Source organism: Cryptomeria japonica, chromosome 7, assembly GCF_030272615.1.
Source record: "Cryptomeria japonica chromosome 7, Sugi_1.0, whole genome shotgun sequence".
NCBI lineage: Eukaryota > Viridiplantae > Streptophyta > Pinopsida > Cupressales > Cupressaceae > Cryptomeria > Cryptomeria japonica.
In genome coordinates, this window is record NC_081411.1 from 168,302,332 (window position 1) to 168,324,532 (window position 22,201).

At 38.4% G+C, this 22,201-nt stretch overlaps 1 protein-coding gene across 2 annotated transcripts in view; it reads left to right on the forward strand.

Annotated features, from left to right (window-relative positions):
* The window catches only part of LOC131068796 (alpha,alpha-trehalose-phosphate synthase [UDP-forming] 1), a 202,900-nt gene that overhangs the window by 64,955 nt on the left and 115,744 nt on the right, over positions 1-22,201 (forward strand). For both annotated transcript variants that reach the window (XM_058004070.2, XM_058004069.2), the window contains exons 8-10: positions 9,344-9,392; positions 9,725-9,825; positions 15,324-15,511. In XM_058004070.2, the coding sequence (XP_057860053.1) occupies positions 9,344-9,392; positions 9,725-9,825; positions 15,324-15,511 (338 nt within the window). The remainder of the gene's footprint in view (positions 1-9,343; positions 9,393-9,724; positions 9,826-15,323; positions 15,512-22,201) is intronic.

Below are 22,201 nucleotides of genomic sequence, written 5' to 3' on the forward strand. Positions count from 1 at the left end.
TCCTCTTTAAGAGCAAAAAACAACTTAAAGTGTCCCTTCATGAGGGCGAATTTTCTTCATATGCTCTTATTAAATCTATATATCAAGCGTATTTGATACTTGCTTGTTTGTTTTGCAGGAGATGAAGAAAGAAATAAGATCACACAAGAAGCATTCACTTGAAGTAGATAGTTTCAGAAGAGTTAATCAAAGTTTGCTTCTCATCATCATCACTTTAAGCATACTGGATAATGTTGAGTATCAAGAGATATCTCTCAACATCCCTTCATGATGATGAATCAAATCAAGTCCACAAAGTGCAAGATTGAGGTGGCGTCCCTGTCACTATTCCTCTAGTCAGAAAGGTCCACATCAGCACGTCTTGATTCAATGTACCTGACTCACTAGTGATGACACAAACTCTGAGGCACCTACCCTTGTTATCTATTGGTCATGCCAAAGGGTTGTAATTATTTCATTGGCCAAATCGAGTTTGTTGTAACAAACCCTAATTAGGGTTTCCATTGTAAAATCTTGGCCATTGATGGAAATCCAATCTTGGCCATTCATTGTAAATGAGCTCTCTATAAAAGGCTCAAATGTCTTCATTTGTAAAGGTTAATAGTTAGCTAATAGTGAATAGATTAGTGAATTGTGAATAGAGTTAAGAATAGAATAGCAATTTGAATAGGAGTTAGATTAGGAGAAGGCAAAGATTGTTGCCAAACCTTGTTGTAGAGAACAATTGATTCTATTGAAGTTATGGCGAATTTGATTTGTTGCTTCAACAACCCGCATGGTCTTTACTTCTCAATTTACTTTCATGTTAATTAGATTGAATGGAGGAATTTGTTGAATGCATTTATGTGGAATACGTTTAGTCCATACCACTAGCCTCTTGCTGATTGTAAGTGTGCCTTGTGTGGTCAATTGGAATACTATGCGCTTAACTTGAAATCGCTATACATCTATTGTTTATGCATTAACTTGAATAGTGAGCAGTGTTCAATGGTAATGATTTAAACATCTTTGAAATGTCCTTAGAAGATTGCACTGAGCTTGTGTCAAATTGTTCAAGTTGATGGTGAGACCTCGCCGAGTAGGATTTCATCTAATCATTCACCCATATTCTTACATTCGAGGCCTTAGAATAGACTCCTCTAACCCTTCATCTTTTGTCATTTTTTTTTATCAAGCTAGGTTAGGATAAAACAAAGCATCACAAGATCGCAACATTGAGATGATCTAAGTTCGAATAATTCAAGCATTCGGGCATTCAAATGTAAGTCCCCTTGTGATTCCAGCATAATCACATCAACCAATTGAGCTTATCCACACGTAGTGACCATACATTCATGAACCTTGGAGTCTTCTCAAGTGATCCTTAAGCCAATCTTCAGCATTTGAGAGATTTTGTTCAAGAGAGGATAAGATACTTTAGGTATTTTATTCTGTGTTCGCATGTGCATAAAAAACACATCAATAGGTTCCTCTCTAACATCCACTGACTTACTATCCCTCAAAACGGAACTAGAAACCTCTAAATATCAATGCCTCAAAACAAATGAAAGATCTGGTGAGATAAACACGTACAGTGGCCACCTGGAGAGCTCCAAAACTCCCAAACTGGACTCTCTAATCCACCATACTAGCCTACGAGGGTCAAAATAATAGGCTAACCCCTCAAACTATAATGCTTACGAAAAAGGGGAAATTACAAAATGGTAAAACCCTTTTACAAGAAAAAAACATTTTTTTGGGGAAAATCGCACAAAACCCAATAATGCCAAAATCTTTTGATGAAATGATGAAATGACGAGGGACTTGGAATTCTCCAATGATGAAATGACTGAAGAATCACAAGAGGTGAGAGATGGAGAACACAGAGGTGAACAACATGATAGAAATCGTGAGAAAGGGAAGAGGTAGTTGAGAATTCACAATCTAGAATGACAAAAAGGCAAGAGGTTCCAAGTGAAGATGTAATGCCCCGCCAGGAAACCTCGAAGGGATAAAGCTAAAACACACAAATGGAGTGCAAATATTTAAAAAAAAAAAAAAGACAACATAATGATACAATGAGTTATCAACAGTTCAGATAACACATCGAAAGACTAAACAATACCTAAGGAGTTTCCCAACGTGATTACTTATTTTAACATCTAACTCTACTCACGACATTTGATCCAATTAAGAAGGTTAACTTAATTTCATGTTATTACTTTAAACAACGATATAATTTGTTCAGTAAATTAAAATTATAGATAGTAGAACGTGTTCATCCATTATGGTTGAAGATGAGGCTAACATGAGAAAATTTACCCATTAAAGTTAAAACATAGATAACATATGAATTCATCCATTAAGGTTAAAATATAGATAACTTGATGAGTTCATCCATTATAGTTAAAATATAGCTAATATGATGAAGTTCATTTATTAAGGTTAAACTGTAGATAACATAATGAAGTTCATCCATTAGAGTTACAATTTAGATAACATGACGAGTTCATCCATTAAGGTTAATAATATAGATACCATGGTGAGTTCATCCAATAATTTTTAGCCATTCATTACATTCAATTTTACATTAAACACATGCCATGCATCTAGTTCCAAAACGTACTTTAATTTCATCATAAACTAATGAGATCTTTTCATGCATACTTATTTTCATTAACAATAACTGAATACATTCTACTAATCAAAACTACACTCTTTCATGAGCCACATTACTGCATTTAAAAGACGATTGCATACATGCATTTACGGTAAATTTCATCTTATCCACTTTATACATTCTATCATAATGCCATCCATACATGCTAACACTAAAACAGGAAATATAAGAACATAAGCATCGCATAACACCTAACTGATATCGAAGTTCACCCCTAAAGGGCTACATCTCCGAGTCTGCTCAACTGCAAGACCCCTCTCATCATTTAAGTAAGTTAAGGATACATAAGGTTCACATCATTTACAATCCTACCATCAAGGCGAACATAACTAATATACAAACGACCACATCGGTCAATCAATACATAAATGATCCTTGAATAGGAAAGGATCCAACTGAACATAATAAGAGCAAATACAAAGGTCCAGTGCCTGACGGTACTCCAACTAGAGACCTGACCAGCTATGGTCAACCACAAATCAACACTCGACACCCGCATGAAAGACAAGACTAGTTATACTACCATCACAAGCAACAGTCAAACTCGAGATTGAGGACAGAAAGAGGTACCCCAAATCAACCAAATGACAGGGTCCAAACAAACATATCAAGGGCTTGCCATTACTTTAAGCAAAAGCGAATACAAAAATTAAACTTGCATAGGCAACAACCGGAAAGGGCAATCTTCTTTCCTATTGATTTAAACAATAAAAATCGATCAAGTTTTCTAAATGGTCTAAGTTTGATTGCAGTTATTTACCTCATCTAGGTACATGTTGTTCTTGGTTTTCTAACTCACTAAGTTCGTTTGCATCAAAACATAACATAAGAACATCATTACAAGTTTTTAAACCAAATACACATTAACATACATATTCTATACGCCGAATACTCAATGATATAAAATCAAATATTCATATTAATTAACTAACATAAGATATTAATTTTTCCAAATAAAACATCATTTCATTCTGGGTCGAAAGCCATAATCTAATCTCCTCTCTAGCAACACAATTATACACTTTCCAAAAATGGAAGTATACATAAAGAGAAAATATAAAAATAGCTAAACATTTCTCAATGAAATATAATTCCCTTGCATATATTTAAAACAAATTCACCATCTAAAGATATTAATTAGCATATATATATATATATATATATACCTCTATATATACCTAACTTAATAAAATTAAAGACTGGATAATACTTATTATTCATTGAAAATATATGCTAAAAGGAACCGACAATTAATATATAATTAAGAATATATATTAATATATAAATTATCTTAATAAACATATATTTTAAATATACATTAATTAATAATTAATAATTAATATATAATAATAAAAAATATTAATTGAAATTTAATAATAATAAAATAAATTAAAATTTAATATATATATTTTTTTAAAACTTAAAAAAAATAATAAAAAAAAGCGACCAACCCTGGGGCGGCCATGCCCTAGCCACGGGGCTGCGGCCATGCCCTAGCCGTGGGGTTGCGGCCACCGCGGTGGACGCAGGTCCCTCGGCGTCCACACAGTGAACAAAATGGGTTGATCCTCGGCTCCCCGCCCTCCAACCCAAAGTAAATTTCGCCCAAAACAAAAATAAATTTCGATTTTGAATTTAATCAATTTGATTTTAAATTTAATCAACAACCCCATAAAATAAGATAAAAATAAACTAAAACCCCCAATTTTCATTTATTCACACTCTGTAATATTTTCCAGAATGACCAATAACAACAATATTGAAATTTTTTCCAGAATAATCTTGGTTTTCCAAAAACACAAACTTTGTTGAATAACTTTCAAATAGGCCAATTTTCTCAACCACAAAACTATATTTGACAACCTAAGATGGATTTACACCCATTTATCTACTCCATTTAACCAATCTTGACCCAAAAATAACCAATATGTTCCCAAAACTAAAACTTAAATTTAAGAACATTCATGGAGATTTTAAGCAAGAATCATCAAGAACAACCATTATCCAATATTCTTTTTTTTTTTTTTTTTTGAAAGACAAACCTAATAACACAAGAAATCAAAGAGATGCATCCGAATCCTACCTCATTTCGCATTCTTGGCAAGATCTGATGAAGAGCCTAACCTGTAACTCAAAAAAACCTTCCTTCTCAAAATGCCCAAATCTCCTCCAAAAATCCTTCTCCAAAAATATTTTCAAAAAAATGCTCTCCAAAATCATCCCCCCAAAATATTTCCAAACCTAGGGTAAATGGAAGAATATTCTGACCTAATCTCTTATTTTTGACTTTAAACATCTTTCAAATAAAATGAAAAATCATTCTTTTCAACTATTCAAATATTCTAAACTTGCTTTTCTAATTAAAAATCAAAATGCTTCTCTCCCTCATTTAATTTTAATTTTCTCAATATTAACAAAGCTAACATTTATATTTCACAATATTAATGAGGGTAAAATATTTATAATTAAAATAAAATCCCAAAATCAATCTTTCACACTATATCAAATATATATAAGTTAAATTTGTTTTTCTAATTAAAATTGATTTTCTTAAATAATTAAAATTAACCTTTTTATTCCAAAAAGCAAAAGAGATTAAATTATTTTTATTTTGAATAAATTTAAATCTTTCCTTTCAAAATGCCTAAATTGAATAAATTCATTATTAAAAATTAACCATTAAATTGAACTTGCTATAAACATAAATAGAGCGATCTTTTTAATTAATGATTAATCACATAAAAGAAACCTATTTAATTTAATTCCGCAATTACTAATGCATAAATGAACACATTAAATCAAATTAAATACTTAGGCTTAAATACTCAATTATTAACACACGCAAAGTACGCAACCCAATAAAGACAACCAAATACATGACCCGCAAACCCAAACGAAAAGGGAAAATGACGGACCACAGACGACGCTCACTTGAGCATGACTAGGGTAAAATGAGGGTTTTACGACCACCTAATCCAAATTCTAAGGACCAAAGAGGTCCACTCAAACCTGCAAATCCAGGCGGAGACGAACCTCGCACCCATGCGGTATTTTACCTGAAATCTCCTGCAACCAAGAGTCATACATGCATACATATATATACTTAATGAAAGTGTTAGTCTGAGATTAATGACACGAAATAGGAGAACTAATAAACTTGCATACAAACTGGTGCGAAAACCACATTAACAGGTATGCACTAAAATCAAAACACCTGACTATAACATTATATTATGATAAACTAACCATCCAAGAATGCTTCATAAAAAGTCAACCAAGGTCAAACCGGTTTTACAAAGTTGACTAGGGTAGGGGCACTACAGAAGAACCAAAAGTATTAATGTGAAAGATGATGAAGTTGTGTAGGAAGATAACTCCGAAGACTGTATCGTTGAAAAGGAATCTAAAAATGTTGTTAAAGATTCTGAAATTAATGCTCCCGAACATGATGTTGTTGAAATAGGTTTTGAAAATAATTGTGCAATGATTTTTGAAAAGGATGGTGAGAAGTCTCCCTCAAAATTTGTGAAAAAGAATCATCCTAACTAGCAAATCATAGGTCACAAAGACAATGGAGTTCAAACATGAAAAAGAGTTGCAAAACAACATAATTAAGAGGTATATCTTTCTTTAATATCTGAAATTGAACCTAAATCTTATAATGAAGCTAGTTAAGATGAAAACTGGATCAAAGCAATGAATGATGATTAAGCCAAATAGAGAATAACAAAACATGGGAGCTAGTTCCTAGACCTACTGATAAGAATTAAATTGGTGCTAAATGGGTGTTTAGGAACAAACTTAATGAAGATGGAAAAATTGCTAGGAATAAGGCAGCTTGTTTGCAAAGGGTATGCAAAAGTTGAGGGTGTTGATTTTGAAAAAACATTTGCCCCCGTAGCTCGATTAGAAGCCATAAGATTGTTCTTAGAATTTTCAGTTTATAAAAATTTCAAAGTGTGGCAGATGGATATGAAATCAACATTTCTAAATGGATATTTAGAAGAGGAAGTGTATATGGAGCAGCCAGAAGGTTTTCAATGTTCAGGTAAAGAAGATTATGTTTGTAGGTTGAAGAAAGCCTTATATGGTGTAAAACAGGCCCCTAGGCCCTGGTATTCCAGGCTTGATCAGTATCATCTTCAGCAAGTGTTTAGTAGAGGTAATGCAGGTAGCATCTTATATTTCAAGTCAATAGATGAGCATGTTTGTGGTAGACATTTATGTTGATGACATTGTCTTTGGTGGTAATGACAATATTTGCAAAGATTTTGCTACCCAAATACAAACAGAGTTTGAAATGTATATGATTGGCAAACTTTCATTTTTCCTTGGGTTGCAAGTTTCTCAATTGGATATAGGTATATTCTTATCTTAGACTAAAAATGCAAAGGAAATGCTTAATACTCCATCAAAACATTTTACATCTTCCTCTTCCCAGTTCTAGTGAAAACTAGGGGAGAGATAGAACTAGAGGGTCTAGTCCTAGGAGTTTGATTTGGCTCCTCCACCTTAGCAAAATGAGGTTGAGGGTAGCACCCCTTGTAGGGGTCGGAGGTGAGAGAAAGAGAGGTAGAGAGATAGGTCTTGATCTTGGGAGAGAGAGGAGAGAGTGAGATAGAGAGTGGTAGAGAGAGGAGATAGAGGAAAAGTGATAGGGAGATAGATAGTCTAGAATTCGGGGTAGATAAAGTGAGTGAGATAGAGAGAGTGAGAGAATGTTGATAGGAGTCTAGTGTTTACTGAAATTTGACTTAGTTTGAAAATTTAAGAGATCTTCTAAAACCTAGAATTTGCATTATAACTCATAGAGATTTGAAACCACTTTCAAATATCCTGCCAATATATACATGAAATATAACTTAAGTATAAGTCATTCTTACATGTTATATTTCATGTATATATTCTGATGAAGAGAATGAGACTGACTTGAATAAAAAAATTAGATAATTTTTTGACATGTTTGGGCCTCTTTTTATCATGCAGCCAAGTTTTTGTGACAATCTCGCTAAAAACTCGACGAGTTTTTGTGAGTTAATGGCATAAATACACGCCGAGTAAAAAAACTCATCAAGCAAAAACTCTTGCGAGTTTTTCAAAACTTGCCGAGTACTCTGCAAGTATTCCATCTATGCATGTGAGTACTCCAATGATAACCTGTTGGAAATTGATTAAGAATGATGAGTCACTGGATACAAATCAGATAGAATATAGGTCTATGATAGACAGTTTGTTGTATCTTACAACATCAAGACCTGATATCATGCAAGATGTCTGTATGCCCGATTTCAGTCTGCTCCTAAAGTTTCTCATGTCAATGCAGCAAAAAGAATCTTTAGGTATCTAAAGGTCATAGAACTATGGTTTATGGTATCCAATGACTAGTGGTTTCATGTTAACAGCTTAAACAGATGCAGATTGGGCAGGTTACGTCAATGAGATATAGCACTAGTGGTGGTGCATTCTTTTTGGGGGAGAAGTTGATATTTTGGTTGAGCAAAAAACAGGAATATGCGACCTTGTACACCGTAGAGGCTGAGTATGTTGCTGCAGTTTCATGTTGTACACAAGTTCTATAGATGAAACAAACCCTCAAAGATTTACAAGTGATTTATGATAAACCTCTTTCTATTTTTTTGTGACAATTTTAGTGCAATTAATATTTCAAAGAATCCCGTACTTCATTCGTGCACTAAGCATATATGTATCAAGTATCACTTTTTGAGAGAAAGAGTTGCAGATCATAAGTTCAAACTTGAGTATGGTGTCACTAAGGATCAATTGGTGGATATATTTACCAAACCCCTACCTAAGGAGACGTTTGAGGTTCCATTTGGTGGCTATAGGTAGACCATTCATTGCAATAATGGCTACAAGTAGTTTCTAGAAATTTATCTGTGGAGTGTTCCATGTTCATCAGTTGTAAGGAACTTATTGAGTAATGAACATTTTTGTGGACATTTTGTGGTACTACTCATCTATACTCATTAACATAGATTGCTTGTGATGTAAGATGCAATCTATACTTTGAACCACAAGAGCTTTGCAAGTTTGCAGAACAGAGAAACAAATGAGATAGCAGCATCGCCCAAATTAAACATTTAACTTGAGAGTGGACCATGTCATAGTTTCAAATGCTAGATTTATTTTGACTTCAATTAAAAAACATAAGGATTATCTATATACTCTGTTCAAGTTCATAAGGGGAATGATTTCATCATTTCATTGAATGGATTTCAGCAAGCCTTATGTTGCTTAAAAGACATGAGATTGGAATTATATTTTATTTCCATATGCATGTATAAGATGTATGATACATTTTCATTGAACCATAGCTTAATGTTGCATTTCTAAGAGGGGGTAATTTTCAAAGTATAATTACATCTATGATCTTTAAATGGTAGTAATATTGGTAAGATATGAAGTGCAATGTGATAAACATATCTTGGGTATCCTTTGAAGAATTGGTTTGATGATTCACCTTGGTAATTGTTTGCCACCGTTGTTCCTATGAGGTAGGCCAAGTGTTATTGCACCTTGAAGCATGAATCTGGATTGTGTATGTTTTCATTAACTCAGATTATGTTCTGCAAGTCATGATATTAAATATTTTATAACTAGTTAAGCTTGAAAAATTTATTCTTATCGTTGCTTTATATAAGAAAGTTGCTTTGTTGGCTGCAGGATCGTTCTCTCGATTTTCATGCACTTTGTGCCCTATATGCAATAACAGGTATTTTTCATCTTTTCCTCTATTTGATGAATTTTATACGATCTGTTATATCTTTCATATTGTGTTTAATGCGTTTGTATTTGATACTTCTTTCTTTATCTTTGCAATTTTTCGATATTTTCCTTGGATTACTATATTTAATAAAAATATGTTGATTTTCATGGCACTATTGAAAAGCTTGATGCTTACTTTTGTGAGTCTTGAGCACCAATTGAAAAAAAAAGCCAAGTCAATTCCAGATGTTATTTAAACAGTGCTAATAAGTTGTTTTGTTGTTTCATATCTCTCATACAGTAGTTATAAAATTTGAGAAGCAAGCCTTGGCATTGCAGATGTTACTCTTATAACATCTTTACGAGATGGGATGAATCTTGTGAGCTATGAATTTGTAGCCTGTCAAAATTCAAAGAAAGGGGTGCTCATCCTCAGCGAGGTATGGAATGTTCTATTCAGCTCATTAATTCTATGAAGAATAACATTCTTAACCACTGATGAGGTAATTATCAAATTTATTTTGCTCTTTTGTGATTTGCTATCCTCTCTTAATTTTTTATTAAAAAACCCTCCTCAAGATGTTTTTTATGGTGCTTGCTATGCTCTTTATTGGGTATGCCGATTAAAAGTTTAGTCTAGCTTCATTATTCATCGTTGTCAACTAAGTACTTCTAGATTGATATGGATTTATTTACAACACAAGCATATTCTGGTTATAAGGAAACTATTGATTAAAACAAGAGAAAGAGTGTCTCTCTTATTTTTACAATGGTTTCAGACATAAATAAACTTTGTAAGACTTGGTTAAAACTGTCAATTTGCAAGCCCAAACATTTGACTCAGGCTTGGACTGGGAAAACAAAATAAATTACATAAGTACATATATAAAACTTAAATAATGCACGAGAAAATAAATAATGAATTTGAAGAACACAAGTCTATTTTGATTATCCATTTGTCAAGAATCCATGATTACATATCGTTTAGAACTTTAGAGGCTTAAAATTTAAATATTGTATCACTAGATATTAGAACTTTTTCCCCTCCTAGTAGTAGTCATCCTTGGATTTGAAGGTAAATCTGAATCATCATTTTCAAAACTGAATGAATAATCAAGTATGTCATTTCTGAGCTCATTCCTTCTAAGCTTATTCTTAGACTCCTCTATCTTGCTTGGCTTAGGAGGTGTCTCCTTGGGTTGTGAAATGTCCATATGGATAGATCTACTATTCTTCCCTGAAGGTGCACTCTTGGTATAAAACTTGTTCTTGTTTGTGTAATGTACTACCCCATTCTGCTCTAATTCTATTTTGCACCTTTTCTACCTCAGACAACCTCAGACAATTTGTCGAACAGTTTTCTTGAATTGGTTTAGTGAATGGTTTCAGATTGGGCAAATGTAAATGCAATGGTATGATATAAATACAAACACATTAGACTCAGCAAATAAGTGAATTACATTAAGTCTGAACCAATAAGACTTACACTGCTCATAAACAGAAATAATAAGTTCCTCTTGATTGCAAGCTGATAAAACATTGCAAGGAACCAAGACACAGACAATAACCTTCTATGATGAAACCATGATGTAATTACTATTGCAGTTTTCAGAAGAATCAGAACCAAACCTTATAGCAGCAACTAATATGTATGGATCTGAAGTTGTTGTTGTATATGTCTTCAGAGATACCAAGAAACAACATGTAGATAAAATTCCCTGAGTACTTGATGACTGATTTACTGGTTGAATGCTACAGTTCTGTTACAAAAATCAGTCCAAAATGCATATAAATGTATTTCTAACCTTCAAGTATGGCAGACTGAAGAAAGTAGCAGCTTCTAGAAAAGTGGTTAAACTCATAGATTGATCTCAGAGTTAAGCCATCCCAACTTGCAGAAAATTGTATGAATGGATAGGCTGAAATTAATTTATTTGCTTCTATTTCCTGTGTTGTCTTTTCTTTGTGACCTGCTTTTTTGAATTTGTCAATTTGTCTTATCTGAGTCCTCAGCTGCAGTTTTGTCTTACTCAGATTGTCTTACGTGACCTGTCTTTTAAGTTCCTTTCTTTCTTAAACCCCTGCGATTTGTTTCCTACTTGGCAGAGCTTGTTCTTGTTTTTTCTTAAGTTTGTCTTCTTCTCATTTCCTTTTTGAAGCTCACGCAGCACAGGAAGAGACAAAATAAGCCTTTCTCAGTTTCCAGCACAGGCTCTAATAGCTGTGTCATTCTAACATATTTGTCTTCAAGCGGATGATAAAAAAAGCACAAATTCAAAGCCACAAACCACTGTTTTCAGACTCCAAACCCTCAAACACTAAATCCACGATTTCCTTAAACCCCACGTCACTACAGAAGAGGGCCATGATTCATCTAAACTCAGATCTCTTTTTTCCTTTGCCTTTTTCAACTTGCTTACTCAGCAACTAGCCTCCCTCCTCAATTCTGACTTTTTATTTCCGTTCGAACCATATTCCTTAGTAGTGCCAAATACAAAGGGCCCATGATTTTGTCCTTTTGCTGGTCCAGAATTGTCTTTATACAGCCACAATTAATAAACTCCACTCTCAGTAATATCGGCAGCCTTTGTTTTCTCACGCTGAAATATTATTTTGAATTTACTGCAATAGAATAAGAAACGCTCTTCTTCAATGGTCTCACGTCCAAACCTTCCAAGGCCCATTGGGACTTGCACTGAAGTTTGCACCCAACTTAAATAAAATCAACGCCTCAATAAGAGCTTCCAATAGGAAATAAGTAATGCACAAGAAGTAAATACTCAAGCCGATACATGGTGGAGCGACCAAGTTCTAAAATCTCTTTGCCAAGTAATTACTTATTTTATTATCTATATCTTCAATGAAGCACACAGACACATAGCTCAAGACTTTCATCAAAAAACCTTAATCACAAACCTGATATCTCAAAGATGATTCCAGAATGAGGGTTTTCATCCTCACTCAATTTTCAGCACTGTGATGATCCCTGAGTGGAATCACACTCTGATGAGGTTAAGGGTTTCCGTCCTCAGCTCCACGAACCTTTGGGGTTTCCGTTCTGCAGGCAAGAGACCTCAATCCTCAAATCTCCACAGAGAACAAATTCTCAATCTTCCATCTTCTTCTATGAATGTCCAAATGAGACCCCAGCTCCCTTTTATAGCTTGCCTGGGAAACGTCTAGAAGGGAAGAATTAAAAAATGCTTTTTAATTTAATGTATCCTTGTAACTCCCAAAAGTGACTTTATTTTAAAACATTAAATATATTATCACTTAAGTCACTTGTAAATAATTAATTTAAAGTTGTCATTAAATATACTTTTGTCCTACAACTTAAAAATTAATTATTTATTTTCGCCCGAAAAATTGGGACATTACAGTTTGGGGTATGCTCCAAGCTCAAAGCCCTTCAGATGGCCTCTTGCATAGATGTAGGCTCAAAAGCTCTGACCAAACCCTGAAGTGACTCTGAAATTATCCCAATGAACAAGAACATGAGTCTCTTCTCTGTAATGTCTGGCACCATGACTGAGACTCGTTGAAATTTCGCAATATAGTCCTCCACTGATCCACGCTTTTTCAAACATGTCAACTCTTTAAGTGAGTCTCAGGATCCTTCCTATTGAACCTTTCTATCAGCCTTTGTGTGAAATCGACATGTGTCACTACATCACTATGCCCTTGTGTAATCAACCCATGATGCCACCACTCATGTGCCACACCATCTAAATGAAGGTTAGTAAACTTGGTAGCTTGAACTTCTATCAGGTTGAGTGATGGATATGTGTGTAATTTCTGAATACAAGCTCATGCAATTACCTTCCTTGAGCTGTCAAAATTTGGGAAAGTCAACTTACTCATCCTGTGTTGTAGATCTTTGTTGAATTTCTGCATAGGGTGTCTCCCTCTTGATACCACTTCTAGCATCATTGAATTGTATTAATGATATTTGATTTCTTAGATCTGGATCAAGTTCTGCGTAGGCGTCTATGCTTGCATTGACATCATTTCCACTATGGTTCAGCTCTCCATCTTCATGTGTAGGTTCAATTCTGGGCAAGAAGGATGGTTGCATGGCTCTGGAAGCTCTGTTGATCTAATTTTCAGGAGTATTTGTGTTGTTTGCTCTTGCTGTTTGGCCATTTACTCTTGCATCTGAACAATTTGTTACTGGACCCTCATAAAGGCATCCCAGTGCTCATCTCTGTCTGACATCTTATATCTGCCTCCTATTCCGGATCCTAACTGCTATGATTCAGCTTCCAACTTCTTCCTTTCCCTATCAAGAGCCCGCTGATCTCTTTAGCTCAGCTGCATACACAAGAAATCCCTGACAGGTTGGCATGTTTTCTGGCTCTGATACCAATGTGATGATGCTAGGATAATGTCTAACCTAGGGACTGATTTATCAACTTTCAGGGTTTAAATTATCACACCTAAGATATATGTATGCTTGGATCTAAAAAAAAATTATTCAGAATTAAACATCAATGAAATCACTATGAACAATGCTCTAGTAATATATTGTTCAGCAAAAGAAGTCTTTTACTCAGAATTATGACAACAACAGCTTACTAAAACTGCTGAAAACCCTTGAATTTGATAATAGTTCAGAATTTTATATAATATCAGCAATAAATGTGATGATTTCTGAGCTACAGTAAGGTAAGGTTGATACCAATTTAGAGCCTTTAAATAGATCATTACAAAAATATCAGAAATGTTAACAAGATAATGAATTACTGGGGCTCACATCAAATACCAAATGCTATCCCAGGCATGCACGCTATTATGACGCTTGTAGATGTGCATGAGGGTTGTCAATCTTAACTAGTTAGCTATCCAGATTTCAGGGAAGATGATCCCATGTAGTCTCGTTTAACTCGTGACCAGATTTCTACTTGCTCAGATTCCTCTAAATTGCTCCCAGATCTACTGATCCATGCTCAACATTCATAATATGTACTGTAATTAGAAAGATCCACCTGGAATTGTCTTTCTCAATGGAGCAGCTAGTAAAATTAAATCCCTGAGAAATTGGTGGCCGTAGATGGTGCTTCTAGCTTTGGAAAATCCCTTTGATAATTTCTTCAAGGGCTTTTGTCCTTGCAGGAAAGCTCTTGAATTCAAGCGAACAAAATGTGAAATTGTAAACTTCTCTCCCCCAAATGATCAAATAAACCTTACTTTTATGCTTGTTTGTGAAGAAATATGTCAGCCCAGGAAAACAGACCAGGTCAACCCAAGAAAAAATATTATTATTATTTCAAATTAAGGCCAGGTTGGCCCACCAAATTTATTTGTATTATTCAAAAATCAGTTCAGTCCACAGAAACACACTTATTATTATTAAAATATTTATTAATTCATAGTGTTGAAAAACACTCTTCCCTCTTCTTTTGAAATTTGAATTAGGACTTGTTGGGGACATGACATGATCCTTGTAGTTGTCGTAGTTGAGTATTTGTAAATGCTGGGTGAAGCTTTATAGACCATGATAGAGTCTATCCATGGATCAATATAGAGAGATTTGAAGTTTGAAAATGATGCTTTAAATAAACATGAAAGGTTCAAGCAATTAATTGTTCCACAACTCTTTTGACGTGTGCCTATTTTTTCCAGTTGTCTGTTGCATCTGTTTTACAAGATTATTGTGTCTTAGTTTTCTAATTTTCAATTACAATGTTAGCTCGTTGCATTTTTTGGGAGTCAATAGTTCTTATAGAGAATGCATTGAAACCTGCATAAACTAATCTGAAAGTTTTGTTCAAAAGTTATCCTACGCTATTCTTTATAGAATTTCATTTTACAGATAAATGATTCCAATTTTTATAAATTGTTATATGATTGTCTGAATCCTAAATGAAGAAGTTTAATTATTGTTTTCATTGCTCGGAATAATTTGAAGTTGCAATCTGGTAAATGTTTGGTCATACAGTTTGCTGGGGCTGCTCAATCTCTTGGTGCCGGTGCAATACTTGTAAATCCTTGGAATATTACTGAAGTTGCTTCTTCAATAGGAGATGCTTTAAATATGTCAGCTGAAGAGCGAGAAGAAAGACACCGTCATAACTTTGAACATGTGACAACACACACTGCCCAGGTGTGGGCTGAGACTTTTGTCAGGTAAATAAATAAATAAATATTTGTTGATCCTTTCCTATGAATTATTTCATGTTACAGGGACATAGTGTATGGACATACAAACTGATTGCAAAGGAGACTGTAGAATCAATAATTTCATGATATATTTTCTTTTCAATGTTAAAACCTGTAGTTTGATGTCTGATTGGAACAATATAGAACAAAGTATTAACAGGGAAATATTAGTTGATTGCCAACGAAAGTTGTTGACGGGAATAATCATTATGTTATGTTGGTATATTATGTTTATGTTGTCGTCGGTAATAATGAGTTACGGCGGTCAGTTAGTTAGCCGACGGGTAGGTAGTTGGAGTTGCGACGGTTGTGTCGCACCCCTTCGGCTGTCATATATTGTACCACCTCCGGGTGTTGGAGGACATGTAATGTTGGCGACACATTATAATATGAACATCTTTTGACATTAATGGCAAGCTTATTCTGGTACTTCTTTTGTATTTGCATTGTGCATTGCTGTTCGATTTCTGTATTCTTCCTGTTTACCCAGTGAGGTAAACATTTGGCGCCGTTGCCGAAATTATTTCGAGAGGGACGGGAATATACTACATGGCACAGGGATAATGGGACAACCATTGCCCGAGGGGACGAGCAGTAACCCTGACGAAGATCACCAAGAACTGTTCGAAGGAGAACGAGCACTCACAAAAGATTTCTCTTGCATCCTTCAGGCGGCCATCGAAACACACGTACGGAGGGAAGCCACCATTGAGGCTGTTCCAGAGGATGCTGTGTGGAGCACGCTTGGTGTAAGCCCGACGGTGAATCGGTTGATGAGCAATTTGCCTAACCTTTTGGCTCTTCAAAACCGCAGAGAAGACACCTACCGTGAGAACCGACGACAACACATCTTACGAGAATTTCATGAGCGCCAGGATGACGGATGTAGAGAGGACCGACGAAGGACAAATAATCCTTAAATTGTGAAGGGAGAGAAATAAAGAACACTGTTGGAAGCGAAGAATTATGTTGATTGTATGCAAAAGAATGAATTAATAAAGACTGTTGTGTTTTGGTTTATGTGTTGTGAAACATGAAATTGTACCACAATTAATGCCCAATTTATTGAATAAAGACAGAAATAAGAAATTAGAAACCGACGAGTGGGAGGCTGCGCAGAAGGCTTTGATTTTGGAACAACGTGTAGAACGTAGACGGAGGCTGAGGCAACTTGCCGAAGGACGACCTGTCGAAGGGTTGCCCGAAGGGAACCAAGGAGGTGTCACGGAAGGTGCAGAAGCCGAGGGGAATTTCTACGCGTCGCCGGACTACTGTAGAGCAAGAAGCCTCGAAGAGTTTCTGGAGGAAACTAGGTTACGGAGAGAACTAGTTGAAGAGACTCGAGATTGGTTCAAAAACTTATCTCTCACGCCACAAAGGGAGGATCATCGAAGGGAGCCGGGCACCACCGAAGGGGAAGCTAACCGCACGGTAGTCGCTCTCACGCCACAAAGGGAGGATCATCGAAGGGAGCCGGGCACGGGTGACGGCGAAGGGGAAGCTAACCGCATGGTAGGTACAAGGCAGAACACCGTACCTTTGGTCACCACCACAAGAGACATCAGCGGCATCGGAGGGAGCAGCGCCGGAGGGCAGACACGGCCACAACCACCTCTAAGTGGACGACTTCCATCAATGGCGACCAAACAGAAGTTGCCCAAATTCAACGGGGATAGCAAAGATGATCTCGCACGGCATTGCTGTACCTGCGAAACCATCTGGACAGCCAACGGGGTGACTGACCAGGATGAATGGATGAAGCAGTTCCCCGCCACACTGAGAGGAGTGGCTATTGACTGGTATTCAGACTTGGATAAAACCGGGGTAACTACGTGGGATGAATTGAAGAAAGCATTCGAGAAGGAATTTCGGCTTCTCCGAGATGATAATGAGATAGTCTCGGAAATCTATGGAACAAAGCAAGGAAAGAAGGAGACCGTACGGGCATATGGCCGCCGGCTAAAGGAATTAGTCGGAAAGATGGAAAGCCAACCGGCTGATGGCTTAAAGAAGCGGTGGTTTGTCGAGGGTCTGAACCCTAAGCTACGACGAAAGATGAAAATTGTGCCTCCGACATCCTACGATGATGCATACAACCGGGCCATGGACTTGGAAAGTGAAAATAAGACGGCCAAAAAGAAGAAGAATAGATCTTCGTCATCCTCTGAAGATGATACGTCGGAAGAAGAGAGTAGCAGTGATGAGAAGCCGAAGAAGAAAGTCACGGCCCTTCAGAAGGATATGGAACGAATGTTAAAAGAGTTTAAGACAATGAAGGGGACCACAAGCAAGGATGATGAACTGTGGTGCACGGATTGTAAGGAGAGCGGCCACACAAAGGGTGTCTGTCCCAAGAAGGCATTCTGTGACATCTGCCAGATCATGGGACATTCTACGAAGGAATGCCCATACAATCTGAAGGCACATAACCAGCAAGTGCTCTTTGCACATGAGCAGCCCTCCACATCGGATTCAAACAATAATGCATCTTCCGGAGGCTACCGAGGAAACCAACGAGGCGGACGGGGGAATAATAATAATTCCACCAGAAACAGGGTCCAATACGACGCGAAGGGACGCCCGATGATTCAATGTAGGGCTTGCAATCAATGGGGTCATTACGCACGAGAGTGTAATAACAATGGCACCGCTCAAAAGCTATGTCAGTGGTGTGGCCCCGGTGACCATGAAGATGCCGATTGTCCGAAGTCTGGCGTAGGGGCCAATCTGATTGATATCGAAGGCAACACACGAGGTAAAGAAGCCATCCTTGCTCTTACCCGAGGGCAGGCAAAGGAAGCCCGATACCCCCATCCCCGCACCGAGAAGCAGAGAATGACGGAGGCAAGGGAGGAAATAGAAAGGGCCATGAAAGCCCAACGGGGAGAGACACACGAGTCATCTGGACCCTACTGCACAGACGCGGAGAGGAACATTGTATGACAGATGCTCCAAATGGAGGTACCTGTGAAACTGGAAGACCTCCTACACACCATACCGCAATTGGGGACAGTGTTGTTGGGCACAAAGGCTGATAAACCCAAACCAAGAGACATGGACGCTCCCATACTAGGAAGCTCGGCAACAAATCCAGTTGTACTTACCGTCAACAATGGCCGACACCCAGCCGTGGTGGAGATGGGTATCCTCGGCACCATCCTGACGGATACCATAGTAGACGGCGGTTCCGGAGTAAATGTCCTTCCGGAGAACACATGGAAAAAGCTAGGAAAGCCCACTCTGTGGCCACCTACGTTTAATCTGCTAGGTGCAGACCAGCACGGGATTAAACCCCTCGGCATGTTGATGGCACAGCAAGTCACCGTGGGTGCACAACCTTTTGTACTCGACTTCGTGGTCATTCCATTGAAACAGAAAGGGTATGACGTCATACTTGGAAGAGGATGGTTGGTGGCAGCGAAAGCAAACCACAACTGGAAACGAAATACACTCTCGATGGAGAGCGGAGGCAAGAAATTCACTATTGATCTCCGGACGCAGTTGGTGAGCGAGGAACTTGCCTCTTCCTCAGGATCTGAATCCGAGAGGGAAAATGACCCACGAGACGAAGGGAGAGAGGGGATGGACCCAGATGCCGAAGGCATATTAAAAATCGGAGGTTGCTGTTCGGAGGATGACACAGATTCACTAAATGGATTGTTCCATTGGCAGCAGGAGGACTATGAGATGTTCTCACCCTCCTATAACGTATTAAGCGTCGAAGGAGAGGAGCCAAATCAATATCCTCCAGAATACAGAGAATATTGGAAGGGAGACGCCCCAAACCCTGGCGACGTAAATAATCCGAAGAGTGTCGGCAACGATTGGAACCCTGTGTGGAAGGCCGCAGCCTTCAAAATCTTTATTATCCTTCTTCTTCTTATGTACGGGAAGGAGACCGTGGTCCCTATAGAATTTGTGGTTCTAGGTCTTCGGATGGCCATGGAAAATAGACTTGCCACCAATAGGTTTAAATTGAAACCCTATCACGCGAAGCGCGCAGGGGACCCGAGAGGCCGGACGGACACCCGAGAGCCCGAAGGGGGACCCAAGAGGATGGAAGGGGACCTAAGAGGCCGGGCAAGCGACTTGAGAGGCACAAGACAAAAGCAGGAGACTTTTGGGTGAGGAAAACCGAGAAGGATGAAGGGCGATCCCAGAGACAGGGGACCCGAGCCGAAGACTCTTTAGACAACTTACCCAAAAAAAAAAAAAAAAAAAAAAAACAGAAAAAAAATCGCACGGTCGTACGACAGCGATCGTAAGGGACACAAAAAAAAAAAAAAAAAATTGTGAAAAAAACGCCACCGTACGGGGCCGTACGGCAGATGACCGTACAGTTGGAAGAAAAAAAAAAATATAAAAAAACAAAAAAAACGTAAAAGTACCCAAAAAAAAAAGAGAGAAAAAGGCCACCGTACGGTGGGCCCACCGAATGTGGCATCACCGTACGATGGAACCACCGACGGTGGAGCCACCGTGCGGTGGAACCACCGTGCGGTGGAACCATCGTGCGGTGGGACCACCGACGGTGGAGCCACCGTGCGGTGGACCCATCGTGCGGTGGGACCACCGACGGTGGACCCATCGTGCGGTGGGACCACCGACGGTGGACCCATCGTGCGGTGGGACCACTGACGGTGGCACCACCGTGCGGTGGGAGCCACCGAAGGCCGTGAAAAATATAAAGCGCCGCATGAAGACACCGCCGTGCAAGGTTAAAACGCCGCACACCGCACAACACCGAACACCGCCGCACAGCAAGGGATAGAGGAGGAGGAAGATGCACCGCATGGCCCGACCACGCATCGCACGGCCCGATCAACACGCACAACAAGGGTTACGCGCAACAGCCGCAAAAGGGAAAGAAAAAAAAAAGAGACCAAGCCCGCACAATCCACACAGCCACGTAAGGGCAAAACGACCGCCACAGATAGACCAAGCCGCTGCACGATTGGAGGTGCCCCTCGACCCCCCGGGGGCGCTGCCCCAGACCCTGCGGGGGCACTGCCCCTCGACCCCGCTGGGGGCGTTGCCTCCAGACCCCCAGTTTATTTTGAGCTACAAAAGACCACGGGAAGTGTTGTGGTTGTCCGTATTGTGCGAAAGAAGCCCACAGCTAAGCATTGGCAGGGAAGCCATAAGCCGTAGAGGGAGACGGATTTGGAGGTTGCGAACAAACAGAGTTTGAGGGAAGGCATTGCAGGTCCGCGCAGTTGTATGACACCAGGGAGTTATTCAGTTCAGTTTTTAGCCTTTGGGGAGTGTGATGGAGGATTTGAGGTGGCTCCTAGCATTTGTGCCAACGGATTGTGGCCACCTCCAGGCATGACTGGTACGCTTTGAGGAACTCGGAGTATGTCTCAGCTGGACGTGAGGTTGCCTTGGTGGATGCACAGAGGGCTCGGGAGGAGCTGACCACCAGGTTGGAGGCAATAGTCGCGTGAGACTTAGTTCAACGTACCCAGGAGTTGGATGCCGAGAGAGCAGCACGGGTGGCTATCGAGGACAAATTGGCTAGGGAGACAGAATCATTTGAGTAGCAGTTGGTGGAAGCTGAGACTGAAAAACGTGTTTTGCAGACAAGTTTGGGTTAGGCCCAAGAGAACTGTGATGGCAAAGGAAGCAATATTGGTGAAATCCGCACTTGAGCATCAGATGGTAGCAGAAAAGGGTTTTCAGGCGAGGACGCAGCAAGTGTATAAGATCCGGGCCCGACTGGCGTCAGTAGTTCCTGCCGTTCATCTCTATTTTGTATTAAGTCGTCGGAGTCGACTTCTTTTCTTGGGGGGGATGATGTTGACGGGAATAATCATTATGTTATGTTGGTATATTATGTTTATGTTGTCGTCGGTAATAATGAGTTACGGCGGTCAGTTAGTTAGCCGACGGGTAGGTAGTTGGAATTGTGACGGTTGTGTCGCACCCCTTCGGCTGTCATATATTGTACCACCTCCGGGTGTTGGAGGACATGTAATGTTGGCGACACATTATAATATGAACATCTTTTGACATTAATGGCAAGCTTATTCTGGTACTTCTTTTGTATTTGCATTGTGCATTGCTGTTCGATTTCTGTATTCTTCCTGTTTACCCAGTGAGGTAAACAAAAGTCAACTTTGCACTATAAGATATTTTCACTATTGGGATATCTACAAATTTAATCTCAATATTCTGATAATTTTGATTTAATGGCGTGCATTCTACATCTTATGTAGTTCTGTCCTTGCAATTCAAATATTTTTCATGTTTGGTTAAAAGGGATGGGAGTAATGATAAAAGCATAAAATGTTTTGAAAGTCGGGTGTTTTATTTTTCTTTTCTAATTTTTCCTTTTGTTTCTTGTTTTCTTTTCTCGTGTTCTAAAATGTCCCCCTTAGTTTTTTCTCAATTTCAACACAACAATTTCACCCATTAGCATTAGCAAAGATGAAACATTGAAAGCATCACATGTTGGCGGTTGGACCAGCCACTTCCACTTTTACAGCAGGATGAGAAAATACTGAAAATTAAACAACAACTTGGCAGTATAATCTGCCACTTCCACTTATTCAGTGGGGGAATTACAAAATTAAAGGAAGACTCAACCACTTATGAAGTGGGAGCAATACATTAGTAGCTGATAACCAAAATGCTGGAAAGATAAAATAACTGTGC